The following is a 20,978-nucleotide window of genomic DNA, read 5'->3' as shown; positions in this document are numbered from 1 at the left end:
CAGTCCCAACAGACAAAGTATTGTGAAGCAAAAATGTAAAAATTAACTGAAAGACATAATCTGCAAATCACCGCATTTATAACCTGCTTTGATCCCGTATTCCTCTGCTATTTCTCATACCTTGCTCCATAGACATAAAAACAGTAGATATGAAAGGTGAGCAGGGCAACGATGTCGGAAAAGACTGAGAGGGCAATGGTTAGGCCAAGACATGCAGACAAGCCCAGGTACCACAGTATCATTCCAATGAATGGGGACATTAGATGAATATAGCCTGAAACAAAAGAACACAAGTGGGGAACTAGTAATTGTGAAAATATTTTAGAAGAAAAAAGTTGCACAGAAATGGCTGCACTGAAAGAGATGCCAAAGAGCTTGTTCTACAAAAGGTAATGTGCAGAGGTTTCTATATTCCGCATTGCACTGAAAGAGATGCCAAAGAGATCTAGCTTGTTCTACAAATGGTAATGTGCAGAAGTTTCTATATCCCGCAACTCTCTCTTTCCAGCTTTTTTCATTAGGAGTTTTCTTAGATACAATTGCAAGAAAAAACCTTGTGAATCCTTTGCAATTACCTTGATTTCTGGATTTATTACTCATTAAAATATGGTCTAATATTCTATAAAGTCACAACAATAAACAACACACAATCAGTTTAAAGCAAAAACAAATAAACAATTGTACTTCTTCTTGCCAATACTCAACATATTGCTTAAAAAAGTAACAGTCTAGGCTAGAAAAGTATGTGAATCCTTATATTTAGTAACTGGTAAAATCCCCTTTAACAACAATAACCTACATCAAACCTTTCCTGCAACTGATGATTTAACTTGCACAGTGGTTAGAAGGAATTTTAAACCACTGTTCCTTACATAATTATTTCTAAGATTCCTTGTACAAACAGCTCTCTTTTGTTCAGGCTTGATAAAGGCACTTGAAGTGAGGTCTGAACTCTACTTTGGCCATTTCAGATTACACATTTTCTTCTGTTTAAGCCATTATTTTATTGATTTACACTCCTGTGTTTTGGTCTTAGTCATCTGGCATTAGCCAGCCTTTTTAAGACTCAAGTGACTCACCATCTAACTAGTCTGTTTCAGATTTGTGACATACATTCATTGTTTCTTTTGAAGAGTAGTAGTTTCCTTCTATGAACCTGATTCTTGTTAATTTTTTTTTTTTTAAAGCAGACACACGAATAGTGATGTTGGCTAGTCAAGCCATTTTCGCAGGCCCTTTGCTATTATCCCAGGGCTCATTTTAACCTCTTTTAGCACTACATGGTATGCACTTGCCATGATCTTAGTCAGACAGCTATACCTGAATTTAAAAAAAAAAAAAAAAGGAAGGAAGTCATACTAATTATGCACACAATCCCCTCATTAACTCCCAGGTATGTTTTTTGTTTTTGAAAATGAAACCCCTCAAAAAAACAATATGTTCAAAGTGTGCATAAAGCAGAAGAACATAATCCGATTCAAATAAGGTGTATTTTTTCCTGCTTTCTTTCATGGGTAATTGTCAAAGCTTTTTTGTGCACTTTTGATTCTTCTTTAATATGTAAAGACCAAAAATGTGATGGAGAAAAGATCAACATGGACACCATCAGCAATTGATGGTAATTGTAAGGACCGTTCATTTCATTTTATGATAGATACAGACTAAATTTCGCTGTACACCTGAGCAGATGTCATTTTCTTACGATTACTCTACTGTTATAATTGGGAGAGGTCCGATAAGTACAGGGGCCTCCACACAACACCAATATTTTTTCACCACTTTCTGTCCAGCCTGTCATGCTGTTCAGCACAGCTCCTTTTATGCTGCCACTGGACACATGGCTCTGCCCCATTGCAGGCTCTCACCTGCATATTTCCTCACAGATCCAAGTCACTATACTTATCTTCCTTCTTAGTGTAGTTTCCCAACTATCTTTGCTGCCTGTGCTGCTACAGGACATGGGGCATTTACTCTGTTCTTTTAACAGCCTAAGTCTTTGGCTCATAGATACAGTAGGCCAAGCAAATTCAGTTTCTTACATATGGAGTTTACTGTTATGTACAAAAGTCATAATTTTTGTTAACTTTTTTTTTTTTTTTAAACAATCATATGAAGGCCTTGCACTGACATTATCAAAATCTACCAATCTGTGAAAAAATATGGCACTTAAATGAGTGCATTTTAAGTTTCCTCTATAGACTTGTAAAGCATTAGTATGCTTGAATGAAAATTTTAGAAACAGTTGAATAGCATTCCCCAATGTTCCAGCCCACTTCAAACACTGCTCCTAAGGAAAGTAGCAACAGTAATGAATTTTATCCATTGGTGAATGATTAGTCTTACTATGTCTTGTTGAACACTCTGACTTTTAGAAGAATTTTTGTGGCTTTGCCAGCTTAAGGCATCTCTACAATTTTTCCTTCTAAGGTCCTTTGTTATTTCTTCTGATCAGGTTTCACATGAACAGATATTTTTTTAGAGATCTTTGTTTAACCTCCAATCTCATCTCATTCATTGGAATACCTAACTCCAGTTAGGTTTTGGAGAAATAAGACATTTAAATACTTTTTCCTTCTTAGACTTTCAATATTTAAATAATGTAATCAGTGTCAACAAAAAGTTCAATTGTAATTGTGCAGTTGTTTAAACCGATTGTGTGTATTTATTATTACAACTTTATTGAAGATCTGACTAACGTTTTCATAAGTAATTAATCTAACTCCAAGGGTTCACGAATTATTGCATTGAAACTGCATAGGACAGTTTGTCGCGTCTCAAAAAAGTTTTCAAATGAAAAAAAAGCTGCATTTTAAAAAAGAAAACACTTGTTAGATAAAAATAACTTTCTTGGTCTATTTGTCCAGTGTGATTCTGAAAACAAGGTAACACTCACTGATCCATAGGTGGATGTGATAGAGAAAGAACCTTCCTAGCACCTGGTCCAATGCACGGTTCATTTTTAACCCAGCAGGTGCTCCCATCAACCACTGCAACAGCTGCTGAAGCTCTTCTGCAACACGCTAAAATAAGACAATAGAGATAAATAAAGTCATAAAAAGTAGAAGAAACCACCATAAACTGATACATAACACTCTAAAATGAACTAAATCCAACTCAGAGAGTCAGGGGTTGGAGCCTGTCAGGACAGCTTCAAAAAACAATGCAGAAACCAGCCTTGGACAGGGGTACCAGTTCGATTTGGAGGTCAACTCATGCATGCTCTCTCACAAAGATAATAATAACCGAACCCACACATCTTTGGAGATGTGGGAGGAAAACCCACACAGACCCAAGGAGAATGTGTATGTTCCACATGGACAATGATTGAGTGTGAATGCTAAGCACCACTAAAAACAGATAAAACAGATCAAGGTAAATGATAACTAGCAGAAAGGGTTTCTTCATTGGGCATCTGGCAAACATTTTTTTTCTTGATGCTGTGACTACAGTAGTTATTTCAGTATTTGGTATTTCAGAACAACCATATATGCATAGAAGTAATATCAATGGGTTTGAGCTCATTCAGCAGTTCGTGTGGCCGATTCATTAAACTTCAAGCTAAATTTACACCATTTTATTAAGTCCGAACTGTACATTGTATTATTGCGAATACTGTATAGTATTTGTGTTACATATAAAAATATAAAATACGCAAATAATTGCACAAAAATGCATAGTGTAAAATTAAGTACTTGAATGAACCCATTCAAGATGTAAACAACATTTTAACCACTTGATTTCCTCAAGATTTGTTTAACTGCACCCATATGTGTCTTTTCCAGTTATTCAGAGCAATCTCTTTTTGTTTCCTGTTACTTTGTCCTACTTACCACACTATGCTAGCTGACAGAGTTATCCCAAATAGAAAGGTAATGTGAGGAATTATTTTTTTAGCATCCATATTAAATAATACTTAATCATAGTGTCATGTTTAAATGCAAAAAGTATATAAAAAAAAATGTAATAAGGACCCTGAAAAACAAAAATATACATCAGCTCGGCTTCCACTTATGCTGTAAATCTAGCTAGGCTCATCATATTACTGTGCAATTTACACCTTGCTCAGAAGTTCACAAATCTAGGAGTAAGAGAAGAGAAATAAGCAACTAAATGGCTATGATAACTGCTGACTACATTTTCAGCATAGTACATCTGTCATTTAAGCAAGCCAGAGACTTGTGTGTGTTATTTCAATATGAAAGAGGATTGTTTTGTACTCAAATAATAGTTGCTTTTCATTCGTCTCACCAGGATGGCTACTCTTATGCTGAAGGTTGGGGGTGGTGTATTGTATTCCTGACTTTAAAATTCTATCATCAATTCGGTATAAATGAAGCTTGGTGTGACTTGTCATGTTTCTTCTTTGTACAGAGGTTAAGATGCAATTAGCTTTACTATTCAAGCTGTAGTTTAAATGTATGTATTCATTTATGCATAAATCTTTAAAATTTTACTTAAAATGTTCAACAATACACACACTAGAGAGCAGTAAATCAAAATGTGTTACAATTATATACACAATACATACATATGGGTGAGGAGAGTGAATACTGCACATGCCTCTAAACACATAGGACTCACAACATCTCAAGACCATCTAAAGAAATCTACCTCTGAAAATTGTAGTCAGGATATAAAGATATCTGCTCTCTTATAAGCCTGTTCTTAGTTGAGGGAATCCTTTTATACATGAGACACCATCATTTTACAGTGCAAATAAAAATATCTCTGCAAAGTAGTCTAAAATAATTACAAATATAAAACGCAAAATAATTGTGAATTGTGCATCTGTTTTCACTTTGACATTTCATTGTCTTTTCTTGTGATCACATCAGTGAATAATGTTCTATTGGTTACAAACTGTGAAATATTTAGAAATTACTCCTGAGCCACAAGTCACAGATTAACAGTGATATGTGTGATTTTTCTATGTTCTATGCCAAAACATCATCCTTGTATTAGAATATAAAGCAGATAATATTTTGATGGTTGTTGGTTCAAATCCCATTATTACCAGAAGGGATTTTACTCCATTGGCCACCTGAGAAAGGCCTTTAATCTGAAAATTGCTTCAGGGGTGCTCAACAATGGCTGGTCCTGCCTTCAGACCCTCAAAGGTCACACAAAAACACAATTTCCCCTAAGGGATTAACAAAGAATAATAAATCACAATCTCATGCGGTAATGCTCAATCTATTACACTGACCTACTGTATATATTATTGAACTGAAGTGTGACTTTAAAAAATTATATCACTAATCAAATTGCAACGGTAATACCTGTCAGAGAAATTGTAATTAGACATCTTCCCCAAATCGTTCAGCACCTTATCAATATCATGAATTCCAAATTTCTGTAAATCAACTGTGATTCAATGTTATATAACAACGTGTGAAAAACATCCAAGAAGTTAATACTTTTTATAGGCACTGTATATTTGCATTTGCATTAGTAATTCATAATTTCATTTATATTTAAGCAGCAGTCCTTAACTTTGGAATGTCCAGATGGAAATATCGTAAATTAGTCTTATCATTTGAAATCAGGCTCAAGATGCATTACATTAGAGTATCCTATGTTTAATTGAGTTCCTAGTGCAGTAGTGCATGGTAAAATTTGTTCCCGTACCGTTTGTCTGGAAGCCACTTCAGCTTTTGGCTAATCAATTTCAGCAGCTATAAAACATGATCACTCAGAATATGTGAGAGTCCATTAATCACAGAGTGACCCATTATAGGGTCTGCTACATCACCTCACATGTCACTGCTACAATCATGTAGTGCTCAGTCTCTGGACTGTTAAACTGCCTGGAAAGTGTCTTTAGCCTCAGGCCTAAAAGACATTCACAAGTACTTCTGTAATGCTTGTGGGCCCAGAAGAGTTGTGTATGGTGATGTGTGTAATGATCTTAAGCATATAATAAAGTAAAGAGCACAACATAAAATAAAGTTTTTTTTTCCATTTATTCCTGAAATACCACTTTGCAGTATTACAGGATAAAATGGAATATTTAATTTTTAAGCTGAATCGCAGATTCAGCTGGGTTCAAAACCCATGCCTTTGTGTAGACACTGCACTTTATCTTCTGTCTGCATGGTTTTTTCTCTGCAAACTCCTATTTCTTCTAGCTTACTAAAAACTTGGTGTCAGAAGAATTGGTGATTACAACACATAAAAGAGGTATATACAGGTAAAATTCCATTATAACGAATATCTTTCCCATATGACACAAGTCTATAGAAATCTCATTACTACGAAGTACATTCAGCAGATACTTTCATTACAACAAAGTGCACAAAAGACCTTGAAATGCCTGAATGAATCATCCACAAAGCAGTTAGTTCTGTGGCCGCAACTCAGTTGTGCACAACGATCCCCACACAGAAACACTGTCATTTTTTTTTCTTTCTTCAAACTTTCCTCATACGCCTTTTTTGTTTCCTGCGGTTTTCAGTGATATCTCTTACTTATTGCTCGTCAACATTTGAAAGACATCCATTGGAATTTAATTCATTGTCACCCTCCTATAGAAATGGCAGACACGGAAAAACGATAACAGTTCATATTAGAAAAAATAAACTTTAATTTTTTGCAGCTCTCGATTGCTGCAAAAAGAAAAAAGATGTTGCCAGTGAATTCGGAATTTCGCCATCGACACTGTCAACTTTCTTGAAAGACAGAGCAAAAAAAGTAGAAAAATCTCGGGTTGCAAACGTATGTGAACTGCTGCATTTAAAGACATCGAAAAAAATGTTTTTATGTGGTTCAGTGATGCTCATTCAAGAAACATTCCTATTAATGCGGCAATCATTCAAGAAAATGTGAGGTTTGTAAACAATCTTGGGACCACCCCCAACTAGACAGTAAGCTGAACAGCGCCCTGAAGTGCGATCTCTGCATCTGTACAGAGCAATGTTTCTCCGCCAAAGTAAACAGAAAAGATCACGATGGGTGATACAAGGTTAGGAGCACATAAATTGTAAATGCAGATACTGTAACAGGATTACTTGATCACTGACCTGGCCACGATCCTGCCTGACTGCTATGTCTGTGTATAGCAGAGTGGCAGATCACACTACAATAAATAACTGTGCCGTTCCTGTGTAAAGATGAATAAAGCTAGTTTTGCTAAAGTACTGAGACTAAGCCTCGTGTTTTAGGGTGCAAGATGGGGACTTATAGTGTGACCCCGATCTTTTATGATTTGCTTCTGTGGCGCTTCACTGCAGCAATGTGAGCCTCCTACTGCCTGCCTCAGCAACGGACAAACAATCTTCCACAGACGCTGCAATTGCGCTTCAGGACGCACTTGGGCGTGTCGTTCTCGTTGGGTGGGGAGTGGGGGGTCTCAAAAGAGTTCAGAAACCTCACAATATGAAGAAGAAATAATGATTTGGCTCCTGACTGATAACTGTGCTGCCCACAACATGCTCCCACATTCAGATAATGTTCACTTTGAATACCTCCCACCCAACTACACGGCAGTGCTTCTGCCATTGGATTTGGGCATCATTTGCACCATGAAAGTGTATTATCGCAAGAAAATACTGAGAAAAATTCTCATCAGTATAACTTGTAGGCAGGAGGAGATTAAAAGTAACCCAAAAGAAGCTATTGAAATGATTGCAAACGCCTGGATAAAAGTTAAAGAAAGCACTATAGTAACAAATACAGAATCTCATTACAACGAAATATTCATTACAACAAAATATTTTTTAGGTCCCTGGGAGTTTGTTATAACGGAATTTTACCTGCATATGAATGTGTCTTGGAGTGGACTTGCACCTTTCTCCATTTTTTTTCACATTGCAAAATGAAACCCTTTGAACAACAAGACAGAAATTTTCAGAGAACTCTGGGTAGTGAGTGAAAAAATGGGATTTTTGATACCAGCAATACAAATGAGGTTTGCATTGTTGATTTGATGAGCTTGTTCTCTATAACAAAGGAGTTCAAAACAAAAGTACAGTGATCCCCCCTCAATCGTGGGGGTTGCATTCCAGAACCCCCCACAAAAGGTGAAAATCCACAAAGTAAAAACCATATGTTTATATGGTTATTTTTATATATTTTAAGCCCTTGTAAACTCTCCCACACTCTTCTAAACATTTCCCGCACAGTTATACAGCATAAACCCTTTGTATTCTCTTAGATATTAGGTAAGATTTGTTGAAATTATGTATGTAAACACACTGTTTATATACAGTAAAACCTAAATAATATTTTAAAGATAGAGCGTCTCCGATATCACATATGTTACAGCCATTACGACAGACAGGCCACCAGCAATAAAAACGTACAATGCAAGAAAAATTGTGTACAGTGACACTAAACATGCGTACATGTACTAAGTACCGTACATAGAAAATTAATTATGGTTACTCACCAACAATGACATGACGACTTGTCTGATAACGATGAGTTTAATTTTACTGCACAACAAAGGAGAGCGTTACAGCTCTTCTAAAAGGAGCCTCTTCAGGCGATTGTGTAGCACCGCCGTTGTTCTTCTTCCGGCAGTCTTCAATCCAAATCCCTAAAGCAGATTCCATCCGGACTACCACCTTATTATGTCCACTTACAACTCGTTTTGCGCCTTGGTTAAAGGACACTGCGGCTGTAGATGTTATATTCTTTTCCTCCTTTTTAAATAAAAAGAATTGTGTACTCATTGATGCCATAATGGTGTCCTACAGCAGTGTAGCTGTTCCCTTCCTTCAACATATCCAAAACTTTTACCTTTTCGGCAATCGTTAGCATCTTCCGTTGGCGCTTGGGCACTGCCCCTGAAGCAGTAGCAGGAGCAGATCGTTTTGGAGCCATAACAAAGGGCTTGACTATGCAGATAAACACAAAAGAGCACAAAAGTTAACTCTTTACACAGCAAAACACGTTGATGCTAAATGAGCGAGACAAGACTTCCTGGTTAACGCAGTGGAATCGAATTCGGCGCTCTGTCACTGAGCCAATCAGCACACATGAACTTAACTGCGTGCTCTGATTGGGTAGCTTTTCAGCCATCTGTCAATAGCGTCCCTTGTATGAAATCAACTGGGCAAACCAACTGAGGAAGCATGTACCAGAAGTAAAAAGACCCATTGCCCACAGAAACCCGCGAAGCAGTGAAATATCTGCGTTACATATGCATACATATAAAATCCACGATAGAGTGAAGCCGCGAAAGTCGAACTGCGATATAGAACAGAAGCCTCTATAGATCAAGAGGAGCCGATTGATTTGGTTTAGGTATGTTGTGTATGTTATGGGAATTCCCCCGAACACTTTCCACAGGGTTATACCAGTCATGACCCAATGGGAGAAAGCCTTAGACAGACCCATGTGATACCGGAAAATGTTCAGTTTACCTGGGGACATCTGGGAATTCCTAAGACGTTTGTGGAAACTGTTGCTAAATGCTGAGTGGCCTGGTCCTTTGAACTCTGAGCATTGCCACAAAGACAGAGTGAGTAAGCAAATGAAGATTGTACATTATTTAATAAAGAACAAATATAAAAGATACAGCTTAGCTATGTACAGATTATGAGCACCAGTGTTAGCAATTCACAAATGTAATTTTTTTGTGTGCACACCTCACAACTCAGTCCCAGTATATAACAGCAAATATAATAATGTGCAAAAGTGAAATAGGGAGGTAAGGCACTCAGTTGAAAAGTAATTCCACCATACAGTAAAGAAACCCAAAGCCAAATGTGAAAATGTTAGAAAATAAAATAAACATCAATGAAAAATTACGGCATTTGGCATGGCCTCTAAGTAATTGCAGAATACAAACTGAAACACACTGAGCCTGCTGAAGATCTCTAGCTTCCATATCTGCATTCTACTGCATCCGAGGCATAAAAATATTAAACACGTTCTTACAACTCCTACATAGCACTCCTCACACAGCTTTCACAAACTTCTTCCTTCAATGCCATAGAGGCTCCTTTAGAAATCAAAATAGGAAATAACTTCCACATTTCTTCCAGACACCTCTCACCCTTGTTACCACTATCCACACCTTTATGTGTACTTAATATGTCACTTAAGTAACAAAATGTCCCTACTTTGCTACTGATATCTAAATTTACATTTACTACATCACAGTTCTGCAAATAATTGTCATATTTGCTGTTGGAAGACTACACTTTACACCACTACACCCTTCAGGCACCCACTTCTAACAACTCATGTATTGGATTGTGATTGTCCAGATACTCCAACTGGGCTCTGTCTAGGGATCCTGTTCCTGGTTAGCTGACAAAACCACTTAGAAAAAGGCTTTCACTCCTATTCACTACCAGAAAACAGATAAATAAAAAAACTAAAATGTTGCTTTTCACATGTAATTAAAAACTATGCTCAGAGAATGTTTTGATTTCTCAAAATTTTGACATATTTGTAGTTGCACTGCAGAATATTTACATAGCTATATACCAACATATTCTGCTGAAAAAATATGTTGGACACTGAGCTTTGTGGTTTTTTTTAACATAAGCTATCCAACTACACCAAAACATAGAGCACTTATTCTAATTGAAGGATGAGAGAATGAAGGGTCAGCTAATTGTGTGTAGCACTCTTTTTGAAGATCTACTCACATCTGCTGCAGGGACCAACATGTCAGCAAGGCGTGCAATGCGATTTTCCCTGTACAGCCAAGAGATGAGCAGCAGCCCAAGGGCTAAATCGATAAGGAACGACAAGAAGATATTTCCTTTCCTGCAGATATAAAAAAGAAAAAACAAACAGAGTACAGTGAGATTCTTGCTTGCATGTCTAACCAACATGTAAGTAACTAACGCACTTAAAATGAACCTCTTCAATTCATCACTGACTCCCAAAAGCACTTGCCTGTGAGCTCCAAAGACAAATAAAAATAAAACTCATCATCCACTGCATAATCAAAGACTCCCAGCAGAGAATGTCTAGCTCAGATGATATGCTATATATCTTGTCCAACTCAAGTCTCCACTGCCTATAAGACTCCTTTGAATGCCCAATTGGGAATATTACCTGGAAGAAGTTGGTGAAGTAAAAGGTAGGGGTTGGGGGGAAAGAATAAATAAAAAAGACAAACAGAAAGAGAGGAGAGTAAGAACAAAGAAGTGTGAAGCATGCAAGATGAAGGGAAGAGCAAAGGAGCAAAATGGAGTGGCTTGAAAAATATGGAGTGCAGGAAAACGCCAGACATGTTAAAGGATGTGCTGAAACAATAGGTTACCTCATGAATTCCAAATGCTCAGATGTTTTCCTGGGACTGCTCATTATCTGTAGTTGTTCTGCCCGGTGGTTCAACTGGACACAGGTGGACAACTTGCTAGACACAAAGCGTGCAGGCCACAAGTTTAGGATCCTGAGTTGTAAACAAAAACAACAAATAGTCAGTCTGACCAGGCCATGGTTGGACTGCCAAAGGCTAAATGGCAGAGTTCTCCTCACCCCAGAGTTGTGTGTGAAGTCTCTTACCTGCTTTTGCACATCCAGAACCAGACAGTCAGAAAGCAGTTAATCACGAAGCATACAGGAACTGAGGCCTGCTTGCATAGTTCAATGATGATACTTGCCTCCCTGCCCTCTGACTGCCAGTGGGTCACTTTGAATGGTCCTTCATCATATTTGTCTGAATGGAAGAGCTCCTGGCTTTGGGATACAGTTTGGAAAACCATTGTAAGCTCTGACACATTTGTCCGAGAGCCAAGAACCAAGCCATCTTCTGGGTGGAGCTGAGACAGCATCACTTTTCGCTGGTCATAATGGATGATAACTACATTTTTGTCATTGTTCATGGTTTTGGTTCCATTTCTCGGAATAACACGACAGTCAAATCCCCTCTTTCCCTTCTCACTGTACATTTGAAGCCAGTCACCTTGAGGAAAGATAGTGCAGAGATCCTCCAGGAAGCTGTCCTGTTTCTCCTGACCTTTAACAGCTTTGCTCCATGAACCTACAATGGCAAGCTCCAGCTTAATCAGATTTTTAAGCTGACACAGATATTGCTTTACCTGGCAAGGAATGAAAGGAAAGTGGACGACAGCCAAAACAACAGCCGAGTTGTGTTTAGGGAGCCAGCGGCCGATCAAAAGGCCACTTTCAGCCTGGACACAGCACTGTGGGAAAAATATTTTCAGCACCATGGCTTTGGATTGTTGCCAAACACACACGTTTCATATATTGAGCTGTTGAGAAATAGAAATAAGAATGTCTTTTTACTCGAGGCACCAAAAATTGTTAATGCATAATGTGTGGAAAATGTCCATAGTTAAATGGTGTTAAAAGAAACTAAAATTCAATCTCCCAACAGATAAACTAAAGCCTCTCTCCCTTATAATAATTCTAAACTAGCTAGGTTTCCTGTAGAATAAATTTGAAAAATATTTAATATTTGATATCTCTTAATAATAATAACAACACATTTTATTTAGATCTTTCCCATGCCCAAAGCCCTTCACAGAAATTCAGAATGAACAACAGGCCAAATAAATTATTTAAAATAATACTTGCATAAAACATAGAAACAACATAGAATAAGAGACAATGAAGCAGAACAAAATATAAAAATATAAGTACTACAAGAAACCCCCAAAAATGACATAATTTGCAGTTCAAATACCAACGATCCTGAGCTTCTGGAAAAAGATGGTAAACAGAAAGAATGGTCAGAATGTCAGGATAAGTTAAATGGATTTCTGAAATAAACTGTTTTTTTTATTGTTTTTGGAAATAATAAATTGAGTCAAGAAAGAATTAATTGAATCGGCTGATCTTAAGGAAATCGTTCCAAAGTCTGGGTGCAATGAAGCTGAAGATTCTGTCACCCACGGAAAACAGGTTATTCTGGGGTACAATGAGACTGTCAGAATCAGTGGGCCTTAGTGGGGAAACAAGAGCATTGTGAAGGTGAAGCTCAGAAATGTAGTCTGCTGCAAGGCCATTTAAAGCTTTGCAGATTAGTAATAGAAGTTTATATTCAATCCTATAAGACACAGGGAGCCAGTGAAGGTGGAGTAAGATGGGTGTTATGTGCTTGTAGTTGAAGGTCTGTGTTCTGACTCCCATGGCAGATTTTTCAACCAACTGGAGATGAGATAACAGATTAAGAGGGACACCTGCCAGCATGGCGATACAGAAGTCGACGCAGGATTTAATAAAAGAATATACATACTTCTCAGCATCAGAAAAGGAGAGGAGTGACCAAAAGTGGCATATACTGCAGAGTTGGAAGTAAAAAACTTTCTAAATGTAATTTATGTGGGAAGCATAAGAAAGGAAAGAATCAAAAAACAACACCCAGATTCCTTGTAGTAGAAGAAACTCTGACGATATCATCACCTACAGTGATTGAAGAGAAGCTAATTTTCTTAAGGTGAGCTTTAGTGTCAATTAGCTTTACTTCAGATTTGTTGCAGTTTAATCTTAAGCAGTTTTTTTGGTTTTAATTTTACTAAGGCAAGTTGTAAGCTGAGAAAACTGATGAATTTTCATTTGTAACACTGAATTACATCCACATAAGAATATTAACCCAGTCCAAAACTACGAATAAAATAGCCAAGGGGAAGCATGTAGATACAGAACAGCAGAGAGCGGATGCCCTATGTGTACCTTCAGCCTTCCTCCTACAGTTTTTCTTGGTATTCTCATGTCTCTAAACCTCTCTTGCCTGGCATGCTCCCTCTCTCAATCACATTACCATAAAGCCCGCTGTTCTGACTGATGTTTTAAGGTACATTTTTGGTTCCTCTCTGCTTTCTAACTACCAACAATGGTAGTAGGGCCCCTTTCACTCGCTGTGGAAACATCATTAACATTCTTGCAGATACTTCCCATTTTTTTTTAAGGTGACTTAGTATTCCTCCTATGCTTTAACTCAATATCCTTGTGTGTCTCAGCCTCTTTTGCTTGGCTCTTCCTGTCTCATGCACATTCCCATAAAGCCTGCTTCTCAGACTGTCATACTGAGGTGCCTTGTTCACCTCCTGTTTTGTTTTTGACTACCACCAATGAATGGTAGACTGTTAAAAAAAATCATTTGTATTCTTGTGAAAACTTTGCGTCTTTGACGGCTACTCAGGTTGCACTTTGTTCACATTTAGTGACCCAACATTGTTTGGTACAGTATTCACTTTGTTATCGTTGAAATGATTAATTTTAACTCCTTTATGTAAAACTAAAAAAAAAACTCACAATCAGAAACTGAACTTCGCACCTCTAACATCATCTCTACCAATGAATCACCAAAGCCAAACTGAACAAACTCAAACTAACCAATCAGGTTGCTCGGAGGGACTGGACACATATACACAGACAATAGCATTTTATTATATGACAGATAGATAGCATCTTTCAAAGTACACGGAGCATAGAAACAGCAATTACTAGGAACACTCCTTCAGAAGTCTGTCTTTTCAACTTTTCGGTGTCACAAACACAACTACTAAAAATATGTTCATCTACCAATCGTCAGACCTCCTTAATCCGTAATGATGTGTGATAATGTTATTTGTCAAAAAGCTCCACCTTGATCAGAGTAAAGAAACACTAGGTAAATTTATAATTCTTATTCTTCTTTTTGATATCGGAAACATTTCTCAAGACCATAACCAAGAAGATCACTTTGCACTACAAGAAAAGCAAGTCAGACAGCTACATAACTGGGGTCACTAGTGATGTTAGAATGTATAGTATAAAGCATTCTGAATTAGCATAAGGTACTCTAATTCAGGGTGTTCATAAGTAATCTAATGATTTACTCTTTGCTTCATTTAAAGTCTCTCTATTCTTATTACAATAGAAATTTGTCATTTTTCACCTTCTGATAGAGGTCCATAGAAGGCTAGATCCCTCAAAATAACATCACATTTGTAATCATCGACCTTGAAATAGTCTAAAATGATTCCCCCACATGCTTAAGTTTGAAATTTTTCATTTTTAATATTCAGAGAAAGGCTCTTAGAGGGCCTTGACCAGTGGCAAACAATCAAATATCAAACATACAATCATATTCATGATCAGCAACCTTGAAATAGCATAAAAGGACAATACACATGCCTATATTACCAATCACCATTTTTTCCCCCAAAGATTTGCAAAAAGGAGTAAATGACCCTTGTATCCCATTGAAGTTGTGAACCACCTGGGGTTGTTTTATGTGGCATGCACAATTTCAAGTCCTTCTGATCATCAGGCTCCAATTGGTTTACTTTTTATCATAAGAGTGTAGTTTCCTACACATAATATGACCGAAAAATCGCCTTAAAATACGTTTTTCGAATAATAATGGACAAAAATGGTGAGGAATCCCGAAAAATTCGGTGTCTTGCTTCACATCAAGATGGATCGAACGTTACATTTCTAGTACAAGTGTATAACTGATATGACCACAAAAAAGGAAAACAGTTGAATATTTTTTATAGTAAAAATGCACAGTACTTCATCAGACTTCCATGCCACAGGATGACGCTCTACAATAAAGGACGCCCTTCAACGCTATGAGTACCTTGTGACCTTCATGCAGTAGGAAATACGTTCCTATAGTAACGATCCGTTTCGGACAGTTGTAAAGTGCATCCATTTGAACAAAATGGCTGAAATTCAGTAAAACAGGGACTAGTTTGAGTGAGGGTATACATCGAACAACTTAAGTTTTTTTTTTTATTACATAATCACATAATTATAAAGTCAAACAGTTAAAGAGGTAGACTAATAATGTCAGTATTAGAATGGCCCATTTATTTTGTTGTTACGTCTTGTCCGATTCAGGGGGCCTCTTGCAGCCTCGGACGCGAAGCATTAATTAACCGTGGATCGGGTGTGAGTGTTCTAAATGGAACACCCGCGCAAATCAGTTTAATCATCCCAAAACAGTCATCTTTGTGATGTGAAAGGAAAACAAAAACGGGGAGAACGTGCAAACTCCAGACTGAGAGTAGCGGGTTTGACTATGAAAGCAAAATTTGGGAGCCAGCCACTGCGCCACCTAATAAAACTGAGTACGTATTAATACGATGAATATTATTTTTGAACAGTTTTTTTAAAGTTATGTGCTATTCAAAAAACTGTTCTGATCGTAATTAAATTAATTCACTCAAGTTAAAGTAATCGCGATTGCAATTAAGGTGTAGTTACGAGGTCGTCTTAACTGATTGATAAGATATCTTTGTAAATTTAAATAAACGTTTCATGCACTCGCTGTAATTTTACAGGGGAAATCATCTCCTTAAAATCACCAAATTACAAATTCCACCAGTGTACCACGCTAATGAGGAGGGAGTCAATTGTGACGCCAAACATTAATTAAGGAAATAGCACTCATAATAAAAGCAGTTTACCTGGAGTCTTCCACATTTTTGACCTTGGCCGTTGTAGTTTTCTGGCTTGTCCATTTGGCCAGTAGTTCAGTTGTCATGCAGAAAAACACAACCCTATCTGGGAGTACGATGACGCGGAAATCGCCATATTTACTGTTCCTAAGGCGTCCATTAATTAAAAAGATCCGAAGTAGGCGCAGTCCCTGTGTTTTTCGTTCCTTTTAGAAACAAAAACGATTGGTTTTAACGGCGTGTCGCTTGTTTTCTCCGTTCCTGTGTTCAATTCATTACCCAGGTATACACTGAAAAATTGTTTTGATCGTTTCAACTGATTTTTATATATTTCAGGGTGCCGAGTTCAAAAATAAAAATATTTTTCTCCAAAACGTAACATTTTAGTACAAAACACATTTATAGCTATTAATTACAGTTTTTTTAAATTATTTTTGCATTATAATTTAAATATCAGTATATTATTTTAAAGACATTTTGTTATAATTTAATATTTTCTAATATTAAACTCTATGTTATTAAAAAATAACTATAATCAGCAGTCAGGGTACAGAAGATTGCCATGTGACTGGGACAACAGAGCGAAGACATGATTGGATTCAAAAGGAACGGCCAGTCAAAAAAAGCTGGAACTTGGCGGATCCGGATAGCTATCACCTCTTCATATTAAGCTTGGTTTAATAAAGTAATTTGTCAAAGACCTATCAAAAGATTGAGCCTGTTTTATGTGTTTGTGCTAAATGTTTGTCTAAAGGTAAACTGAAAGAGTGCTCTTTTGCTGGGCCCGATATTGGAAAACTAATAACTGATGCAGAATTTGATGGTGCGATGTACAACCATGGAAGGAACCTGGCTGTTTTTCAAAGTAATTTATACATTTGTAGTTAACCATAAAGATCTAAATGATAAAGAATTGTGAGAAATTTATAAGGTAAGTTTAATAAATTAGAGGGCAACATGAGTCTCAAAGTTCACTTTTTTGAGTCACATTTGTAATTTTTCCTTGAAAATCTTGGAGTGGCAAGTTGAAAGAGTTCATCAGAATATAAAGGACATGGAAGGAAGGTCCCAGGGACATTGGGATGGCATTATAATGGCAGACTACTGCTGGATGATTTTTAGGGATTCACCAGAAAAAGTGCACAAACGACAGGACACCAAACAAAGTTTAGGATCAAAAAAACTAAGATGTGACAAAAACTAGAAAAGTTACTGTATATATGTTGCGGCAGTAGGGGGCGCTAGTGCTCCCTTGAACCCTCAGGTATGACTCCAAACACCAGGTAAAAGTCCAAGACCTTTTATTATTTTCTTCAGTGCACCAAGCACCCTCCACACTACTCATATACAATAAACTCACTATAATAAACACAACACTCTCTCCTCCTCGCCCAGACACTTTGCTCCTCCACCAACCAGCACAGCTCAGTGTCTGGACTGAGGCACCGTCCTTTTATAGCCCCTGACCCGGAGGTATTCCTGTCCCGACAGTCCATAGTTCCGTACTCCTTCCGGGTCAGGGCAATCAGTCCTTTTCTTTAACCCGGGAGCACGTTGTTCGTTCCTGTCACGTGACCATGATGTACTCCCGGGTCATAGGGCATGAAAGAGCCCATAAGCCCCCCCACAGCAACTCCTGATGGCCCCCAAGGTATCCAGCAGGGTTGTGTAAAAATACTACAAGGTCCATAATGCCCTGCTGGACCTCGGGGCATGATCCTGCTGTCGGGAGAGCTCCTCCTGGCGGCCTGGGGGTGCGGACCGGCATGGAAAGCCGGCAATCCTCCACAATGTCAACAAATATGTATTGTTTACATAACATAGCAAAACACCCATTTATTACAACGGACTTAATGGTAAAATGTTAGGTCTGTCTGTTTTGATCGCATCATGCATTTATGAATCTTTGTTTACTGCATACTGTATGCCAGCCCTTACATCCCTCTTTCTTTTTGCTTCTCATTGCCTTTCTTCATCGGACATCCCAGCCCTGTTGTGGTCAGTATGACACACAAATGTATGCCTCATGGTTCACCATCTTACTCTGGCCACTTGTTTTGTGCATTAGACATTCTCACTCTCTTATTGGCAATGGATGACACTACACCTGAGCTAGGGCATGGACAATGAACAGACAAATGTCTTATTGCTTTATATATGGAGAGAGAGATCGGTTTAAAAACATTAGATTGACTAAATATTTTCTTAAATTTATTTAATTTATTAAATTTTAATTACGTTTCTTTTCATTTTTTTACTTAAATGTGACGTGATGGAAACATTCAAATTTTTTAATGTGTTCATGAATGCTAATTAAATAACTATTTTTATTAGTTTAATATTGGAGACATACAGTGCACCTGGAAAGTATTCACAGCGCATCACTTTTTCCACATTTTGTTATGTTACAGCCTTATTCCAAAATGGATTAAATTCATTTTTTTTCTCAGATCCTACACACAGCACCCCATAAATACAATGTGAAAAATGTTTACTTGAGGTTTTTGCAAATTTATTAAAAATAAAAAAAACTGAGAAAACACATGTACATAAGTATTCACAACCTTTGCCATGAAGCTCAAAATTGAGCTCAGGTGCATCCTGTTTCCCCTGATCATCCTTGAGATGTTTCTGCAGCTTAATTGGAGTCCACCTGCGGTAAGTTCAGTTGATTGGACATGATTTGGAAAGGCGCACACCTGTCTATATAAGGTCCCACAGTTGACAGTTCATGTCAGAGCACAAACCAAGCATAAAGTCAAAGGAATTGTCTGTAGACCTCCGAGACAGGATTGTCTCGAGGCACAAATCTGGGGAAGGTTACAGAAAAGTTTTTGCTTCTTTGAAGGTCCCTATGAGCACAGTGGTCTCCATCATCCGTAAGTGGAAGAAGTTCGAAACCACCAGGACTCTCCCTAGAGCTGGCCGGCCATCTAAACTGAGCGATCGGGGAGAAGGGCCTTAGTCAGGGAGGTGACCAAGAACCCGATGGTCACTCTGTCAGAGCTCCAGAGGTCTTCTGTGGAGAGAGGAGAACCTTCCAGAAGGACAACTATCTCTGCAGCAATCCAGCAATCAGGCCTGTATGGTAGAGTGGCTTCCGTCTTAGTAAAAGGCACATGGCAGTCCGCCTGGAGTTTGCCAAAAGGCACCTGAATGACTCTCAGACCATGAGAAACAAAATTCTCTGGTTTGATGAGACAGAGATTGAACTCTTTGGTGTGAATGCCAGGCGTCATGTTTCGAAGAAACCAGGCATCGCTCATCACCAGGCCAATACCATCCCTACAGTGAAGCATGGTGGTGGCAGCATCATGCTGTGGGGATGTTTTTCAGTGGCAGGAACTGGGAGACTAGTCAGGATAAAGGGAAAGATGACTGCAACAATGTACAGAGACATCCTGGATGAAAACCTGCTCCAGAGCGCTCTTGACCTCAGACTGGGGCAATGGTTCATCTTTCAGCAGGACAACGACCCTAAGCACACAGCCAAGATATCAAAGGAGAGGCTTCAGGACAACTCTGTGAATGTCCTTGAGTGGCCTAGCCAGAGCCCAGACTTGAATCCAATTGAACGTCTCTGGAGAGATCTTAAAATGGCTGTGCACCGACGCTTCCCACCCAACCTGATGGAGCTTGAGAGGTGCTGTAAAGAGGAATGGGAGAAACTGGCCAAGGATAGGTGTGCCAAGCTTGTGGCATCATATTCAAAAAGACTTGAGGCTGTAATTGCTGCCAAAGGTGCATCGACAAAGTATTGAGCAAAGGCTGGAAATACTTATGTACATGTGATTTCTCAGTTTTTTTATTTTTAATAAATTTGCAAAAATCTAAAGTAAACTTTTTTCACATTGTCATTATGGGGTGTTGTGTGTAGAATTCTGAGGAAAAAAAATGAATTTAATCTATTTTGAAATAAGGCTGTAACATAACAAAATGTGGAAAAAGTGATGTGCTGTGAATACTTTCTGGATGCACTGTATGTTATTATTTTTGTTTTATATTAAGAAATCACTAATCAATAATTAGATTTGTGACTAGTACTTTTGGACTCTGGATATTGATCAAGTCAGAACAATGCCATGTAATGAGAGATGGTGGAGACCAGATGTTGAAGGTGTGTGTGAGTATTCACAATAGCCGGAAAGTGACTCATAGTAACCAGCATGCTATTCAAAGGTGAATGTGTTTAGTGAACAGTCTTAATTCAGAAAATACCTATATATAAGCTGAAGAGATGGATTCAATCCAAACTGGGGAACGAACGCACCAGGTGGCTGAACCTCATCGTAGTGCTTCCATAATATCCTGCCAAATATTTTCTTACAATTATACATTTCTTAACCATGTCAATACATTTCTGGCCTGGCCTAAGTTACATTTTAATTCTGCAATAAAATGTGCCATTTCCCATTTCTCTCTTCTACTTTTCATGGAGATTTGGAGTGCTGGAGTCAGTGTATGCAAGAAACAAACAGACCCAAAAATGAGGCTCAGCAAATTGCAGGTCACATTTACACTGACACTTTTGAAATGTAGAGTTTTTGATTGACTAGATGAAAGTGAATATGGATTTATGGGAGAGTGTGCCCTGGGATGCTGTGGCACCACAGGCATAGTTGGCTTCTAATAAGTGCCAAGTGAATTTAAAGAAGTAAG

General features: G+C 38.0%; 1 protein-coding gene across 2 annotated transcripts in view; it reads right to left on the bottom strand.

Annotated features, from left to right (window-relative positions):
• The window catches only part of pigq (phosphatidylinositol glycan anchor biosynthesis, class Q), a 34,400-nt gene that overhangs the window by 9,151 nt on the left and 4,271 nt on the right, over window positions 1-20,978 (bottom strand). Inside the window, exons 1-6 of one of the 2 annotated variants that reach the window (XM_039773776.1) lie at window positions 16,329-16,492; window positions 11,470-12,179; window positions 11,225-11,356; window positions 10,602-10,722; window positions 2,894-3,020; window positions 121-274 (exon numbers count right to left, since the gene is read on the bottom strand). In XM_039773776.1, the coding sequence (XP_039629710.1) occupies window positions 121-274; window positions 2,894-3,020; window positions 10,602-10,722; window positions 11,225-11,356; window positions 11,470-12,137 (1,202 nt within the window). In that variant the 5' untranslated portion in view covers window positions 12,138-12,179; window positions 16,329-16,492. Of the gene's footprint in view, window positions 1-120; window positions 275-2,893; window positions 3,021-10,601; window positions 10,723-11,224; window positions 11,357-11,469; window positions 12,180-16,328; window positions 16,493-20,978 lie in introns of those variants that run through there. The other variant, XM_039773777.1, reaches the window with a different exon arrangement.

Source organism: Polypterus senegalus, chromosome 13 (genome assembly GCF_016835505.1).
Source record: "Polypterus senegalus isolate Bchr_013 chromosome 13, ASM1683550v1, whole genome shotgun sequence".
NCBI lineage: Eukaryota > Metazoa > Chordata > Cladistia > Polypteriformes > Polypteridae > Polypterus > Polypterus senegalus.
The sequence above is the reverse complement of the archived record's forward strand: the minus strand, read 5'-3'. Positions and strand labels throughout refer to the sequence as shown.